The following is an 18,879-nucleotide window of genomic DNA, read 5'->3' on the forward strand; positions in this document are numbered from 1 at the left end:
CACTGCCTATTTGCTTGCAGTGTACTGTATGTCCCTATGGTGTTACAAGTGTTGGTGTACTGTATGAAACACAGCTCAGTATGTATGTGTTTCTTTGATTTCAGAAAATGAGAATTTGTTAAGTCATCTCACGTCTTCATCAACGTCAATTCTGTTCTTCCTGTAGGCCCTGAAATTATGATTTCCAGGTCCCCATTTTTATATGGGTGGAGGCCTTTTGAGGCTGGAGGGTGGCAAATGTTGAATAATAATGTCTTGTCAAAGGATGTTAGCCATTGGCTGGGATACAAACCCTCAACCCTTGGATTGAGAGTCAAGTGAACGAACCACTATACCACGCCACCTCCATGTTCATTGATGGGGGACAAAATCACTTATGGTGAAAGGAGGCTAGGTATAAATGGAGTTCCAGCACCCAGTGACACCTCACCCCACCTATTTTCTTTTCTCTGTGGAGAGGGTGTGTGGGTGTGAGGGGTGAATTGATCAAGTTCACATTGTGAGGGAATGCTTGGGTATTGTTAATAGTACGCGACCTTTGACATCGTGTCACCTCGAGGGTCAAGAGCGGATCCAGCCCCCATTGGGTAAACAAACGCGCTAGATGACAAGTTCATGCTGTCAAGTTACGGGCTAGCTAGGACACCTCAGTAGCCTAGTTTCCAATATGTTGAAAAGAGGAATGGTACATGACATTGACATTGCATGCATTACAGTAGATGTAGACATGAAATGGAAAAACAACCCTTATCTCTTTTTTTCGAAATTGTGAAGAAGATTATTATGCGTCAAAGTAGTAGTAGATGTGCAGTGGAACGCAGTGGAACAAAATTCCTTTTCCCCTTTTTTAGATGGCAAAATTCAAGAAAAGGGAACATAGGCCTACTTCAAGCAATTACAGCAGTAAAATAACATTTCCAAAGGATTTTGACCCCAAAGTAAAATCTAGTTGAATAATTGATGACAAGATGATGAGGTAAAACTCTTCCAAAGGGCTTTCTCCCTCATTCTCTCTCCCTCTCCCTCACCCTCCCTTACCCTCTCTCCCTCACTCTCTCTCTCCCTCTCTCTCTTTCTTTCTCTCTGTCTCTCTGTCTCTCAAGCAAACTAATAACAGAAAAAATACATGTACCTAATTGAATCAATGTGGAAAATTAAAGAAATTGAAGAACGCTTTAAAGAACTTAGCCTTTCATGGTGCACCCATCGAAACGCAAGAATTAACACAACGTCAAAATTGGACGTTCGTATATATGAAGTTATTAGTTTGCTGTAGCTGCAATATACTACGTTGTACATCCATGTCATAAAGACAGAGCTAGAGGCTAGGTAACTAGATCATCTCTTGAGAGCTAGAAGGGCCTTAACTTGTCTAATTTCACACAATCTTAACACCCTTCTGGCTCTCAAGAGATCATATCATATGATATTTTCCAGTCAATGCCATTCTCGTAAATAACAAAGATGGACGGCGAAGCTGTTCAATATGTCTGCCTCGTCATCATTAACGCCTACATGTAAATCAGATGACTCAATAACCTTCAAAATGCTGGCATGTTGTCACAGGGGAAATAATGATGTTTTCATGTCTTCCAAAGTGATGTTGTTTTAGTTGGAATACATTGTTTGGCACTTGGACTGTAAACTTAATTTAGAACAAAATTTATTGCTGAAGTGACAGAATCACATAGGCACTAAAAAGACTTCTACCCAGATCATTTCCAGTGGCGTATCCAGAATTGGATGAAGCAAGTGTGTGCCCCCAGCCGCCACCCCCTTTAATATCCAAAGCTTTAGAAAGAGCAGTAATTTGTAAAACATGTATTGTACATGTATGTGGGTGCTCGATGGCTTACATTTTCATCCCTTCTTTGATAAGAATCGATCATTATAATCATGATTCTTCTCCATAATTTCATTTTGTATGTATTTTGTTATTTCTTTTGTCCAAGTAAAATGATATACAGGGTGCCCCTGGCTTTTTTATACTGTCTTATGATAGATTCTTTAGTAGGTCCATGGTCTTACATAGAAGTGGGCAGTAGTGTGTTATGATAAGATCTTTTGTTACATTGTTTATCGGTTTATCCCCACTTTACCTGTGAGAATTTTCCTTTTGTTTGCTCCAAATCCGATTCAATCAGGGCTTTTTATTATCTCCAAATGCTGTTATGTTAACTTGTAAGGAAATGAAGGAAGGAAAGGATTACCTTCCAATCGCTTCCCTTGCAAACACTTAATGCAAAAATTATGCCCTATTCATCTCATTTTTCTTTCCAGCGGCTTTATACTTTGATGGACAACACCCTGATAAACTTATAAATGTTTTTAATCAGTTGATTGACTAATGTTTATTTTACCTGAGTGCTATGTAGGCCTACGTCTACATGCTTCTCATCAAGTTGAAAGTAGACCTTGGCTTTAAGTCCTATTCCAATTCGAGGGACTGACCCTCCGTTTAGACTCCCAGAAATTCTGGATTTCATGGTATAGCCATAGTTAAACTTCTATTTGATATTACTTTTTGCATAGTCTGAAAGTCATGTAAAGAAATGTCTTATCACATAGCATCATTATAGCAAAATGCATGTTTGAGCATCGTTTGAATTGAAAACTCGATAAAGAATCAGGTTCCGGCTGTAGTCTGAACTTTGTATCATGCAAAAATCTTATTATTGGGAAGGGCTTAACGTGAGCTTGCTCTGATCATAGCTACATGTACATGTAGCTGTCACGTCAATTGACCTTTTCAAAATTTGGATTCTTTATGTGATATTTCTTCATACGTTGTTATCTCCCTGTCTTTATGCTCCTTTTTGTTATGGCAATTCTTTCTACGCTATACAAGTTTAATATACATTTCCTAAAACTACGACTGTGGTCTGAACTGGCTATTAACAAGTTGAAAATAGACCCCTTGCTTCAAGTCCTATTCAGATCTGAGGGGCTAGGTAATCAGGGATCAACGAATGAATACCCTGCCAAAGGGCACCCGCCCATCAGCTTTCCATTCGCACCTGAGAACTCCAAGTCACTAATTGATTGAATGGGTTGGTGGGTAAGGGGGAGGGGGCTCAAGTAGCTAATCTCTTTTAAAATAAGAAATTGGCTATATATGCCCTTATATGCCCAAAACTAATATATAAAAAGCGGTCTTTGAAAAGACAATGTTGGAGTCTACATAATATACAACTTTCCTGTGTTTCAAGCCTTATACTACATATTTCAGGCTTGTTCGGTTGAAAGTGCAAATATCTTATGTGAAATAGAATATACATCATGATATAAGTTGTTTGTGCACTAAACTCTTTTTGCCAACCAACGTGTTTTACTCTGCCAGCCATGCATAGCAAAGCATACATCAGACACATTGAATTTCATTTAAAAAAAATATATGGAAGGATGACTGACTAAGCAATGTTCAATGTAAACATGGGCAACACTAGAAGGGGGAGGTGTTGGATTAGAGAATTTCCAGGTCCCTTTTTTTTCTGGCACCCTCCCCCATTCACTTAAATGTAAATCCATAGCCCTCTAAAGTTCTTAACTTCAGAAAGACTTTTGTTTGTCTGCGGGAATGCACAATATAAACAGGACCATCACTAGATTGTGGGGAGGGGGGGGGGTGTAGCCAGTAGGGTCTCATTTCCAGCTACATTGTCGTTGTTGCCGAATCTGGTCCAACAGCCCCCATCCCCCATTCAAAATGGTCTTGCAATACACCTGAAGGCCTGGATATAATCAACAGCTCTTTAAATTTCATGACTTCAAAAACACTTCTGGGAATGGACAATGTAAACAGGGCCTTTGTTCGACTTTTTGAGGGGGGGGGGTGGGTGGTTAGATGGGAATTTTCAATTCTTTTGTGAGTAAATTAAGTTTGGCACCCCTGCTCCTCCCCAAATCAAAATGGTCTAGCGACATCCCTTGAATCTAAATCCAGAGCGCTCTAAATTTTTTCACTTCAAAATCACCTCAGGTCTGCTTTCATCAGCCTGAGTTGGCCAAATAGCTTATCAACCAGAGTTAGCCAGATCACAAAATAGCGGGCTATTTGGCAGATAAAAATGCAAATAGAGGCTTATTTGCACGGGAAATTTTCCAAAGATATCTTGCACTAGTTTGCAAAATAGCCCACTATATTTGTGGTCTGCTTCAGACTGAAAACTCGCACTTTATGCGCGAACACGGATTAAATTTCTCAACATTCAGTTTTGAGTTGATGAAGATGAGATTTGAAACTTTTGGTTGATCTCAGGGATTCCAAAATAGTGGGCTATTGGCCAACTTGGGCTGATGAGGACAGACCTCTCTTGTATATTTGGAGGAATGCAGACCTTCATTCTTCTTTCATCGGTCCTTTGCTGGGAAAGCAAAATGTCTCCTCCTTCCTTTTCTTAGTTTCTTTTGGGTGAAGTGACAAGAGGCAGCTAACAACTTTCACATGATTACACACTCACACACAAATACACCCACACACTCAGAGGGGGGGGGGGGGGTGGAATAGTTATTGTGCATCCAGTAGAAAAGTTAGTAGACACAATCAGGTGTAATTAATATGCACTATTTCCTTCTGATTCTTAACCAACTATGCCCCTTTTATTCTTCTTTAGCACCTATTTCATTCTTTTATACATTTTGACAACTCTTCCTCCCCCTTTTTTGTCATTCTTTTTTTCTTCTTCAAAAAGGGCCCCCTTTAAACTACTTACATATCTAGAGGGCAACACTCATGTTGTTTAATGTAGTTAATATAAGCGTATGCATCAGTTTCCAGTAAGTTCCTGAAGGAGTTGGAAACCTCTTGAATATCACAGGGTTGAATCACCTTGCTTCAACTCAATCAGTGTAATGTAGAGTTGCTCACAAGTACAAGTTCACAAAATTACATTGTCACCCTGGTCTTGAGGACTCTTTGCTGCTGGTCATTCTGATTTTCTCACATTTAGACACTTAATAGTCCCACTCCACCCTTAGGGTGCTGCGTGAGGAGAAATAAGAATTCATGGATCCTATTTTGAAATGAGCAAAATGGGTGATAATTAAAGTCTTGTATTGTACTCCTGCATTTATAATAGTCTCAGATACTGACCCGGAGTCATTTGAAATAATTTGCTGGAGCATATGAGATCAAGGAGATAGGATTGAGATCTATTCTCTGTATCCTTCACCTGAAATAGATACGGCAAACAAGATCAGTCGCTTGTGACAAATTGAGTATTGTCCCAGTTTCCCTTCATTTCCTCCATGCAAACTTGACTCACGAATCAATGATTAGAGGGTGACGGATGGGATTAGGTGGGATTGGTGAATGCGTGGCCCATATCCCGTGGCCAGGCCGGTAGCGAGAATCAACGCCAGACAAAACATCTAATTTTTATTTGGATTTCGGTCAAAATCCTGCTTTTAGCTTTTAGGGTAAATGATGTGTTTGGGGCTCAAGCTGGTGATATATCTGAGATTATCCCGGGTAATATCCTATTTCAAGTTGTCGATTTATCATCTCTAGCCCCGGGGAATAGGCTAAAGCAACAATGTATACTAGGTGTCTACTACATGCTAGCAAGTAATTGATTCCGTCAATAACATTCAATGACCATTGTCAGAGATGCCACTTGGGCTTAGCTTGCCCATTTCTCAGAACACAAAGAGGTTGTTCACCTATAATTAAAGTACACCAAACACATACATTTCAAGTCGGACAAGACTGAATTATTTTACAGCCACAAAAAGGGGATTTCATGTTCATAGGCAGAGATATGGGAGATTATCCATAATCCTGTGAAGAGCAGTAAATGTTTGAATGTTGTAATTATTTCATTATTTGTAAAGGTGAAGATAGAGACTAAAATGGCACTCAAGAACATTCTAATGTGATGTGGGAGCCATATTGAGAAGAAAAAAAAATCAGAAACGAGTTCATAGTGATCACATTTTTTCATCAGCAACCAGGCTGAATAATACAGTAAGCTTTATTATTGAAGCATAGCTACAAATGTCAAATTCTCAAAGATGAGAAAGCTACGAGTTTTAGAACTTGTAATCACTATACGCATGGGAATTTCAAATGGGCCAAATCGATGATGTCACTGTGATGTTATAAGGGACAATCTCCTATTTGTTCCAACACACAAAATAACTGAAATTTAAATTTTTCAAAAATGTATGACTCTGCTTCTTCTTCTTTTTCAAGATAATTTGCCTCCTTCAATACTCAGGATGGTCTCTTCCATTTAGAGGACCTTTAGTAATATACTCTCCATAATACATTTTGAGTAGTGCCTCAAGGGTGGAGGCACGTATGTACATGTAGGAAAAAACAGAAATTTGTGATATTTTTGTACACAACAAACAGGAGAGTTATCCGTAACTGATTATTTCAAACAGTCATAATTTTCTTATTATTGGTCAGATTTATTTCACATTTTTTGTCATTCTGTTTCTCATTACTAAGGTTGAATTGAAAAACAAATATCACAGGATCTCATGACTCTTTCCTCTGTAGCTGAGCAATTTCTAAAAGGACAATTCAGGAAATCTAATAGGAAATAATCTTTATCCTTTCCCTTTGCAGGGCTGCTCTTCTGACTGGCCGCTACCACATGAGATCCGGGATCTACCCCGGTGTCTTCAACGTGACGTCCTCAGGAGGCTTGCCACATGAGGAGGAAACCATCGCAGAGATGCTCAAGGGGCGCGGCTACTACACGGCGATGGTCGGCAAGTGGCATCTGGGGGTGGGGCTCGATGGGAAGTACCTCCCACCCTCTCATGGCTTCGATGAGTTCTTAGGTAGGTGTCTCATCCGTTGTGATTTTCCTTGTGTGGTGCCATGTCGGGTCATTTGATTTGTGCTTAAAGCAAAGCCCCACTGCACCTCTTATAGCTGCTTGCCCCCTCTATATAGCAAACAATGCCTAATCAGTGACCATTGGTCCCCCATGGTCCCCATTTTCTTATGTTAATTGAGAGTTGCCAATTTGAAACCACCTGTCAGTGACCTTACAGGGAGGTCTAATCCCCCTGGCCAAACTAGTGCAGACAGGCTTTAAAGAACATGTACATTTGCTTTGGATGTTATTTCATTAAAGACATACACATACCTTGTTGTACTAATTCAGTTGAACCTGATCACGTTAGAAAAAAAAAGGAAAACTTTGACCTCAAACTAACTCCCTTCCAAGTTAGGACGAAAGCCTTTGGTTTGAATTTTAGTAGAATAGGGGCAATAGGTTTGGGCTTTGGGTCTCAATTAGGTTTTAGGTCAGGCTTATGTCCAGAGTTTTGTAGTTTTTAGTCTAGGATTTGGGGGGTTCAGTAGTGTTGAAAATGAAGGTTAACTTCATGGTCTCAGTTGGATTGTATTTTGGATCAAGCACAAACATGTATTCAGGAAGAAGGCGGACATTTCATTCAATTCTTGTATGATTATGTTTTTAGTTGCCTAGTTTTGAGATAACTATGGTGGAACATCTTTCAAGCTAGATTCCTCGCCTGACAGTGCCCCCGTAAATGTTTTTCTTACACAAAAAGTTCAATAATCCCAAGTGATTTTGAGAACTTTTCAGGCTTCAACTAAGCCCTGTTGGTATGTGAGTCTAGAATCATTAATCATCCCAAATTTAGTGTTTGCAAAACAAAAATTGGATTGGAATTCTTTGATTCTGACTGATCCTGTGATACCAATCTAGTTCTCCACAATGAAATGTCTCTACTCTCGACAGGATGAATGATAACTAGTAGAGAAGACATTTTTCAAAGGATTGTCATCAGTATCAACCTATTTGTTATCATTATAGCATTTAAAGGTACATGAACTATTTAACTTTTGGAGTCTCTTATTTAAAAAGACATTATGAAAGGTTACAGGAGGCCAATTATATACCAGTCGGTTATAGCAATGGGCATTGTACAAAATTACCTCTCTACTCTACTGAGGTCCAGAATACTTTAAAAAAAAAATTCTTTTAGTGTAATCAGTATTCCCTCCTCAAATTGGCAACAATTAATCTTATTTTTCACTCCTGCATAGTTTGAAAAATAATAATATTTATTAAATGAACTAATGTAAAAGACAATGGAAAAATTTAACCAAAATAATTTGAAAAAATAATGTTTATTAAACTTACTGATGTGAAAAACAATGTATATATTTATTTATATTTTACATCACTTTGCCTTTTTATAGACTTTAGTGGTAAGTTGCTCTTAAATTGCACAACATACTGCATTGGAAATAGACTCAAAGTTGTCTGTGTTGTTTTGCTCTTTCTGCTTGTGTATTATGTGTAATTCCAAGCTTTCTGGATCAATAGATAATGCAAAAATGTCAGTGAAAGGAGACAATGTACTGCTATGGGTAATGCCTTTTTGTATTGTATTATGAATCAAATTCTTGTAATCTTTTATTGATTAAATTCAACATCAACTTACCCCTTACTAAACATTCATCATCTTTTTCAAAATTTCAAAAGACAATTTTTTATTGAATATTCTTGGCCCAATCATACAGCGATTCAACTTTTTTCTGGACTGTGTCAAAATGTTAAATGGTGCCTCTGGGGTAGAGAACCTATATATGGATATTGCTTTAGTCCCCATAGCGACATTAACATTCCTTATAGTACTACAACCCCAGAATACTACAACCCCAGAATTCTAACATAATACTATTTTTTTTTAAATATAAATATTTTAACTATTTTTTGCCAGGTCCAACAGAATATTTTGTTAGCGTTGAATCTCCCTCCAAATACAGGGGGGAAAAAGTTATGATATTCAATATTAGAGAATTAGCTAAGGATTCTTAAAAAAATAATGCACTCATTTATATCATTTTACAATCTTTGGCCTATTTTCTACGGAAATATAATCATCAATGCTAGTTTTATGTTTTATTCAAATTTGGGTAACATGTAGATCTAAGTTTTTGTTTGTTAAATGTGGTCTGAGACTGGTGGCAAAACGTAATGTATATATAGCTATTCTCATCCTGCACGTCACTTGAGTTAATTTCACAAGCAAGCATTACTTGCCCAACTCAATCTAATGAAGACAGAGAACTTCAAACTCTGACTTTCTTTTGGAGAAGTGCTGTTTGGTCTAATAATGATCTCAAGCTCAAGCTTGTCTGGGGGGTGTTTCACAAAGATTCTAAGTTGAACTGAACTCTAAGTTGGACTTAAAAATTATGGAGAACCATTTGTAGCCTTATAATGAAATATATTTAAAAGCAAAAATTCAAGTATTTTAGACTTTTCATAAATTCCACATCAAGAACATGAAATCTCCAATGATAAGAGAAAATATGAATGATTTGAATCTACATTTCATGCCTTTTAAAATAACTTTTACAAAATATTTGTAAAGATGCTAATGGCTTTCCATAACTGTTAAGTACAACTTAGAGATAAGTTCAACTTAGGATCTTTGAGAAACATCCCCCAGGTCTAATAAGGATGCGCCTATAGCATATATACAATATCCGCCCATCATATCAACCAGCAATCATCAATATACAACGATGACATAAAGGTCAAAAGGGTCATTTCGGTAAGAGGGGTCATGTTGCATGGCATTTTTATGCCTCCGCCACCGAAGGTGGTGCCGGAGGCATCATGTTTTCGGGTTGTCCGTCCGTACGTCCGTCCGTACGTCCGTCCGTACGTCCGTCCGTACGTCCGTCCGTCCGTACGTCCGTCCGTCCGTCCCGTTTGACCGTTATCACAATATCTCAAGAACCATTTAAGATTTAAACTTAAGACTCGGGAATAGTATTTATCACCATAGGAAGACGATCTGATTAGATTTTGGAGTACGTAGGTCAAAGGTCACAGGTCACAGAGGTCAACTTATGAAATTCCTTGTATTGAGTTTGTTAGCGCGATATCTCAAGAACCATTTGAGATTTAAACTTCAAACTTAAGGATAGTCTGTATCACCATAGGAAGACGATCTGATTAGATTTTGGAGCACGTATGTCAAAGGTCAAGGGCCACAGAGGTCAACTTATGAAATTCCATACATTGAGATTGTTATCATGATATCTCAAGAACCACTGGAGATTTAAACTTCAAACTTAGTGATAGTGTGTATCACTATAGGAAAACAATCTGATTACATTTTGGGTCACGAGGTCAAAGGTCAAAGGTCACAGGGCTCATTATGTATGCAAAACAGCTTGTGATCGCGTTATCTGAACAACCGATTGATGGATTCCTGCCAAACTTTGGTCATGTAAGTATCTTGCAGAGCTGATGAACTGATTAGATTTTGGGGTCACGAGGTCAAAGGTCACAGGGCTCATTATGTATGCAAAAACAGCTTGTGATCGCATTATCTGAAGAACCGATTGATGGATTCCTGCCAAACTTTGGTCATGTATGTATCTTGCAAAGCCAATGAACTGATTAGATTTTGGGGTCACGAGGTCAAAGGTCACAGCGCACATTGTGTATGCAAAAACAGCTCGTGATCGCCTTATCTCAAGAACCGATTGATGGATTCCTGCCAAACTTAGGTCATGTATGTTACTTGCAGAGCTGATGAACTGATTAGATTTTGGGGTCATGAGGTAAAGGTCAAGGTCATGCGGCTCATTATGTATGCAAAAATAGCTTGTGATCGTATTATCATTAGAACAGATTGATGGATTCCTGCCAAACTTAGATCATTTATGTATCTTGCAGAGCCAATGAATGGTTCATAAGATCAAAGGTCATGGGCTCATTATGTATGCAAAAATAGCTTGTGGACGCATTCTTATTAGAACTGACAGATGGATTACTATTTAACTCAGGAAATCTTGCAGAGCCAATGAACTGAGTAGATTTTAGGGTCATGAGGTCAAAGATCAAAGGGTCATATATGTATATGAGAAATTGCTTGTAATCACGATATTCTGAGAACATGTTAATGGATTACAATTGAACTTGAATTTGAAAAATTTCTTCCGTTTCGGTTTGTAAAATTGCTCTATGACGGAGGCATCATTTTCGACTGCGCGCAGTCGAATTCCATCTAGTTATTTTGATGAGATTAACTGGTCGTGACAGAACTGGTTTTAATGTCTCTCTGCGAGAAGCAGAGGAGTACTCATGAATATGTTGTCTGGGGATGCGCACAATGTCTCTAATTGTGTTCCGATGCCCATGACCTTCTAAGATAGTTGTGTTGAAGTTGCCAAAAACATTTTAATCAGATTTGATTTTGTAGATATCATAGATTTTATGATGAATTTTTTTTTATAGATCAATTAAAATTACAGATTAGTAGGTAGATAGCACAAGCTGCAGGCTCTCACTTTTTGAGTATATTATCTCATTCCGCATGGTCGCAATAAAGTAATACTGACTAAGTAGGAAAAGCCTTAGTGTTTGTCCTACCTAGGAACAAGTAATGTATGTAATCGGCAAAATGGTCTATTCGATCAGATTCATTCCATTTTACTTTTCGCTTTCATGCAGAAGTAAAGATTTTCTAGAACTGGTTGTGAGAAAACTGGTTTGAAGTCTTTCCAAGGAGCAGACTGCAAAATGAGAAAAATGTATTGTCTGGTGGTGGGTACAATGTCTCTGTTTGTGTTCCCATAACCTATTTAAGCTACAGGGGCTGCAAGAATGGGGGTGCGGGAGGGGAGGGGGGGGGGTTCTTTGGGGTCGGCAGGCCCTCTCTTTTTGAGGAAACTGTCTCATCCTGCATCGTTGCAATAATTGAAGTTATACTGATATATTCTCAATCGTTTGCTCAGGCCCCAGTCCCCCCACTTTGCCTGTTGAAAAAGGAATGACTTAATAAACATAAAATCTGTCCCTTATTTAACTCATGTCAGTAGAGCATGTGAATATTCATCCTATCCAAGATTTCAATATTTTATTTTTACCATTTTTTATTTATTTATTCTTATCAAGGAAGACAAAAAGCTTAAAGATAAACTTTAGTACTGGTAATGCGATTGCATTGTGAAAGAAAAGGTGTGGAAAGGATCAGAAACAGTTGATCATGTAGCATGTAAGTATTGGTGTGCACTGCAAGGTTCTGGAGTCATCAAAATCATAATAAATTTGACCGAGTCTTGGTAAAGTAACAAGCACATACACAGAAAGCTATGTATGGGACAACACGCATGATGTCGGGGTTGGTACTACCTTGATTCCTTGTCTTTCTATGCTCATTACTCAGCCAGTATACATTTTCTTCCAAAATTGTTTGGCACATGTCATTTATTTGTAATCTTGAACATTCAGTGTAAGTTTCGTTTGATTCTGTGAGAAATAATTTTCTTTTTTTTACCAGTACTCAACTTTATCTTTAACAGGTGCTGATAATGGCTAGTATCTAACCATTTTTCATTATAAGTTGAAGAAATCTGACAATCTTTTTTGGGGATCTCAATTATTTTCACCTCCTTGCTATAATCTTCTTGAGGAGCTAAAGGCTACAATTGCTAGCATCTTACCATTCTTCCCCTGTCTTAAGTTATATTGAAATCTAACGAGTGAAGACAAGTTATATTTTAGGCTTACCCGAACTGTACATACATGTAGGCTTTTAGTTAGGAGTAGGATGGAGTATGAATACAACTCTGTTTGGAGCCTGAATGGCATTAACTCCCTTAGTTTAACATAGAGTTAGAGATAAACTTGAGTTCTGGTAATGCGATTGCATTGTGAAAGAAAAGGTGTGGAATGGATCAGAAAAGTTGAACAAATAGCATGTAAGTAATGGTGTGTAATGCAAGGTTCTGGAGTCATCAAAATCGTCAAAAATTTGGCAGAGTCTTGGTAAAGTAACAATCGCTTACACAGAAAGATGTATATGGGACAACACACATGGTGTCGGGGCTATAGTACTACCCTGATTTCCTTATCTTTCTTTGCTCATAACTCAGCCAGTATACATTTTCTTCCAAAATTGTTTGGCACATGACATTTATTTGTAATCTTGAACATTCAGTGTAAGTTTCGTTAGATTCTGTGAGAATTCATTTTCTTTTTTACCAGAACTCAAGTTTATCTTTAATCCCCTTCTAGCTCTGCACAGTCAAGATGTGCAATGTTTTATACTGAAGGAAGGAAGGAAACGATTTGAAAAAGAGGAAATTTTTGACCTTGATCAAGCTCATGTGTTCTCTGTCTCAAGGTATCCTCGTTACGCTGAATTTCCCACCGAACTCCCGCTGAGCTTAGGACCAGCTTTCCTGTAGGTCCCACGTAGGGATCCAAATCATGGTCCAAATTAAGATTATATTGATCAGGGTTTAACCGTTGGTCCAGGGTTCAATGCTAACAGGGGGCGAGCCTGGTGCACATGGACTCAATATTAGCTCTGGACCTCTAACCCCAGAAAAAAGTATTTGAACCTTCTGTTATACCTTTAAATTGGATCAGTTATGAAGAAAATCAAGAAATAAGCTAGTAATAATATTAATAATTTGTTTCTCTTTGAAAGAATGTAAATCAACTCTAAAAATGTATATGGGCCATTCAATGCTTGGTTGTTATACAAGATAAAGGGATTATGATTTCATATCAAGGCTTAAAGAAAAAGCTATCCTAATAGTTAACATGCTGTTATTCAAATTTACTTTTTGTAGTGTTTGTCATTCAGATTTAATATTGACACCAATTGTGAGTCTTTGAGTATGTATTGTATTCACACAAGTTGTTTTTAATAAGTTAATGTAAATTCAGTGTTTTGGATTGCATAAATACATCTATTTACAGAAGTATTATTCGAAGCAGATATTTCGAATTTAGGATTATGGTGCAGAGAACCAAACTAACAGAGCAAAATGTTGTTAGGTGGTCCCCTCGCCTTAAAGAGAAGAAATCGAATGGGTCTGTGCAATGATCCATTATGCCCATGAAACCTTAAAACTTTTCTTCAACTTGGTAAATCGATCCAGTTAGAAGAACCAGTGATAAATTATTGATACTTCATAATCGATATGAAACCTCTTGTCTTTGCTTTACTGTGGGTCTTAATAATTCTGTGAAGTACCAGATGTACATGTACATAGAATTTGTGCTCACAGAGCTTTTCTACATGCTCAGAAAGGTGAATAGTCTGGGAAGTGATTCATAAAGGAGGTCATCTGGACCTTAGTAGAATATTTTGTAAAAAAAAGGGGTGGGGGGGGGGGGGGGGAGGGGGAGTGGGTCAGACAAAAAGAAATATACATTTGATATATCTGTGACGCACTTGCTATCTGCATCTCGCAGAGGAAAGGAAGTGTCCTGAAACCTACAATTTGTAGTCAATGATTAATGTTCCAGAACAAAATTTTGAGTGGGAGAAGGAGATGGGGGTGGGGGGGGGGGATGTACATTTACCAGTCCCCATGTCTGTCTTATACCAACGCCCCCGGCTCACTCTTTCCTGAAGCTGACTATGCTAACAATGGTGTCTCAAGTTTCAACAAGGTTCGTTGGAAAACCTCTTTAAATTTGGGTTGAGAGCTGCTAAACTAGTGTAGGATAGAATACGACATGAATGAGTCAGAGAAGAAAAAAAAATGGAGTTGGCACTTCAAAATCGAAAGGTTTCTTCCAGATATGCAAGTATGCACAAAATTGTACACAGCAGTATAACAGAATTCATGGTCTCAAATATAAGGTGGGAGGGAAATTTAGAGGGATAAAGGGTAAGTCCACCATGAAATTAAGTTGGTTATGAAAAAAAGTAGAAAAGTTTGAAAAAAGTGAAAGTTTGAGAGAAATCAGAAAGTTATGAATCATTCAAATTATAATCAATAAAATGCAAGTTGGCAACTCTGTGATGTACCTATTGAGCATCTCTCACATTTGCCTTGTACTGACATTTATTTCCATTTCTCTTGGTTGTTGATGGTGGACTGGATCTATTTCATAAGATGGTTCCATTGAAAAATCCCCTTAAATTTGGGTTGAGAGCTGCTAGCTAAACTAGTGTAGTATAGAACACTAAATGAATGAGTCAGAAAAAAAAAAGTTGGATTTAGCCCCTCAAAATTGAAAGCTTTCTTCCAGATATGCAAGTATGCCCACAGCAGTATAAAATTATTCATGGTCTTGAATATACGGTAAGTCTTGAATATAACTCTCATATGTCCCAATTGAGCATCTCTCACATTTTCCTTTTACTGAAATTTTCATAAATTTCTATTTTTCTTGGTTGTTGATAATGGATTGGATCACTTTCATAAGTTGGTTACATTGGAAGCCTCTTAAATTTGGGTGGAGAGCTGCTTAACTAGTGTAGTATAGAATACTAAATGAATGAGTCAGAGAAAAAAAGTTGGAGTTGGCCCTTCAAAATTGACAGGTTTCTTCCAACCATGCAAGTATGTACACAGCAGTATAAAAGAATTCATGCTCTTGAACATCAGTGTGGGAGCTAGGGAACCGGGTCAATGAATCAGCAAAATATCCTCCTCCTTGGTTCTTAATGAATGAGCAATTTTCTTTTATGTTCCATAAAAAAATCTAGGCTAGAGCCTGGTATGATTTGGAGAGAATGAAGATTTGATTATTATTTATGGAACTTGAAATGCACGAACCAAGCAGAGAACTGTATGCAAGAATAATCATACAGTTTCCAATTTGTATAAATTTCTTATCTTTTATTGGATAATCATTTAAACTGTCACTGATCCAATCTCATTTTCTTCACTAAAAAATTTGTTATTTGATGAATTTCATTTCCCTTTAATTTTTCCTCTCCACCTTGGAGAGATGTCTGTCAGCTTGTTCCAAGTGCATGTGCACATGATTCAATTTTTCCAGACAAGCGTAATAGGAGTCTGGAGGCAGTCTGTTACCATGCGATAGACATGGCATACTGTATGGCCCCTAATGCTCAGCCAATGCTGTATGTTAATCAGTTTGGGGACATGAAGAAAATCGTTTGGACCACTAATTGGACTGTATTTGAGCATGTTTTAATTGGAGAGGGGAAATGTTTTCATGATGTTTCATATAGGATTAGTTCAATCAATTGTTGTCCTCATTACTTAATCTACAATGCTGTATGTTAATCAGTTTGAGGACCTGAATGCAATTGATTGGAGCACTAATTGGACTATATTTGAGCATGTTTTAATTGGGAAGGTGAAATGCTTTAATGATGTATCATCATGTTTCATAGGATTGGTTCAATCAGTTACTTACTTATTCTACAATGCTGTATGTGCATCAGTTTGGGGACATGTAGAAAATTGATTGGGAGCACTTAATTGGACTATATTTGAGCATGTTTTAATTGGGAATGGGAAATGTTTTAATGATGTTTCATAGGATTGGTTTGATCCATTATTGTCCTCATTACTAATTCTGGAGCATGCTTCATTGGGGAATGGAAATGGTTGACTACAAATGTTGAAAGTTGGTAGTTAGAGATGCGAAGCTGATTTTTCATATATATGCGTAAAAGATGCAGAATTCAGAACATCATCTTTTCAAAGAATTTTGTCTGTTTGGATCCAGAAAGATGTTAACTCATACATGTACATAATGCTCATAAAGATTTAATGTCCTTCTGGCTCTGAACAGATGATTTACATCTTAAGCCCACCGCACACTCTACGATCTTTCCATGATCTGAGATTTTAAAGAAATAGCAATTATATTAGATATAGAAATCTAAACAAACGTCATCTTCCTGATGCAGGTTCTAAATAGTTATAAGAGGACTAATAAACAAAATCAAATTGTAGACAATCGCACAACTGATTTGATGTCAGTCATGTCACTAAGATTCTGAGCTGATTCCTCTTCCAATTAAGCATGGAATCCTTTGAAATTTCAAGTTTATTTATCATATGACTATTGAAGTCATCGATCATTAACATTTTAGGAGTTTGAACGTTCATATCAAATGTTATTTCGAAGTCAGATCGTGTAGAGTGCAGTCGATCGGTTTTATATGCACAGACATTAGGAGACAAATAAGTTTGACTTCATGTACATATTCTATAGTGAAAGACAAGGTGAAGTGTATTTGTTTAAGACATTACAGAAAAGAAATCCAATCAGACGTTTAGTTTCAACTTGATTGTACAAATATTCACGCTGGATGACTAAGCCATATCCTTCATTTCACAGCATTTGTTGTGGTCTCATGGTTTCATCACTACCGTTGTAAATCTAGCACATTGTACAGTTTTATAGGATTTGGTAAATTGCAATGATGAAATTACAATTTTTGACATTAGTTTGAAGTATAACATTTCAGCAAAGATCTTTCATCATTATATTTTTAGTTTCAACTATGTTTTACACATTTTCTTTGCGGAGAAAGACATATCCTGAATTTCACAGCATTTCTTGTAGTTTTATGAATTCATCACAGCTGATTAAATTAGAGTTGATGTAGCATGATTTACAGGCAGGGAGTATGATACCGAATGTTTCTATTCTATTAAAGTCACAATGAGGAAATCAAAATGTAGACATTTGTTTGAAGTATTTGACATTTCAGCAACGTAGAAGTTCAGCCAAAGAGTTAGTTTACTTCTTTATTTTAACATTGTTTCTTCCTAGTTTAATCAAACATATTTGTGCTTTCATCAAAACCAATGTTAATGGAGTGTGATGTTTTTTCATAAAGATGACCTTCAGAATTTCAACACTTGGGTGCAGTATTTATACATTTCAGCAAAGAACTTCAATGAAATTCTCAGTTTCACATTAATTTAACAAATTTTGTTTCCGGATGAATGCCTCCAAAAGTCCAAATCATGATTGATTATGAAATTCATTATTTCAGAAAGCATAATTTTGACATGTGATTTATATTTGTACGTGGCAAGAAATTACAAGAAAGTCCATCAAGATTGGCTCTTATGATTGGAAAGGTGTCAAAATCGAGGAGCCATTTAGATGAGAAACTAAACTACTGTAGTTCTGTTCAGATTTCATGAAATTTGTTTGAAACTTGTATAAAGGAATTTAGTATTTAAAGAATCATGTGTAGTGAAAAGGGCAGGGAAAATATTAATATTTATTTTTCGGGGGCTACATTTCAAGCTTGCCTGCCTGAAAGTAACATTCTAAAATTTGCTTTGGATTGAACTCTATGTAAATTTATGGGGGCTCTTTTCTGATTTTCGGGGGCTCTTTTGGGCATTTCGGGGGCTATTTCGCCCCGAGCCCCCGTGTATTTTTTCACTGGAAAAGGGCATACAGACTAGATAACAACATCGTATAAAGAAACTAGTTGGAAGAGGTCAATTAACATGATCGCTAGCCAATCATCATGCATGATGATAAGCTATGCTCAGTTTTATGATTTTCTTATGATGCTACGTTCGGACTAGAACTAGGCACTGATTCTTTATCGAGTGTTCATCCAAAACGATGCTCAAGCATGCATTTCTCTATACAACATTTATTCAATCCTCATTCAGATTAGGACAAAAGTAATTAGTTATTGTATACATTGTGTTTATTAGGAATATGATTCTTGTTTACATGTAGCTATACAATAAATTCTGGTAGTCTGAATGAGGGGTGTTATAAGTAAATCAAATGAAGCAAAAACAGCCATTGGACATGTTCTGCTTGATTGCATGTTTTACTTGCTCAGAGATGCCAACCAGTACGATTTAATCGTATTTAGTACGATAATGGAATGTGATAATACGATATCACCTCTTAAATTACGATTAAAAAAAAAAGTTAAATATATTTTTTTGTTTTTTGTTTATACCCATAAAAACCACGGAATCGCATAGAAACATGTACAAGTAACCCCCGCTACCCCAACAAAAACTTTGCTTTACAATTTTCTTTTAACATTTTAATGAAAGAGCAAACATTTTACTTGACCGTACGTACCAGTATCACATTTTTCTGAAATTTTACTGGCTCGGGGGCTAACCAGCCATTGGTAGTGTCAAGT

General features: G+C 37.1%; 1 protein-coding gene across 1 annotated transcript in view; it reads left to right on the forward strand.

Annotated features, from left to right (window-relative positions):
- The window catches only part of LOC593966 (arylsulfatase A), a 40,755-nt gene that overhangs the window by 4,341 nt on the left and 17,535 nt on the right, over positions 1-18,879 (forward strand). The window contains exon 2 of the mRNA XM_011679689.2: positions 6,575-6,792. Within this exon, the coding sequence (XP_011677991.2) occupies positions 6,575-6,792 (218 nt within the window). The remainder of the gene's footprint in view (positions 1-6,574; positions 6,793-18,879) is intronic.

The sequence above is a fragment of the Strongylocentrotus purpuratus genome, unplaced genomic scaffold, assembly GCF_000002235.5.
Source record: "Strongylocentrotus purpuratus isolate Spur 01 unplaced genomic scaffold, Spur_5.0 spur5_scaffold_2, whole genome shotgun sequence".
Taxonomy (NCBI): Eukaryota; Metazoa; Echinodermata; class Echinoidea; order Camarodonta; family Strongylocentrotidae; genus Strongylocentrotus; species Strongylocentrotus purpuratus.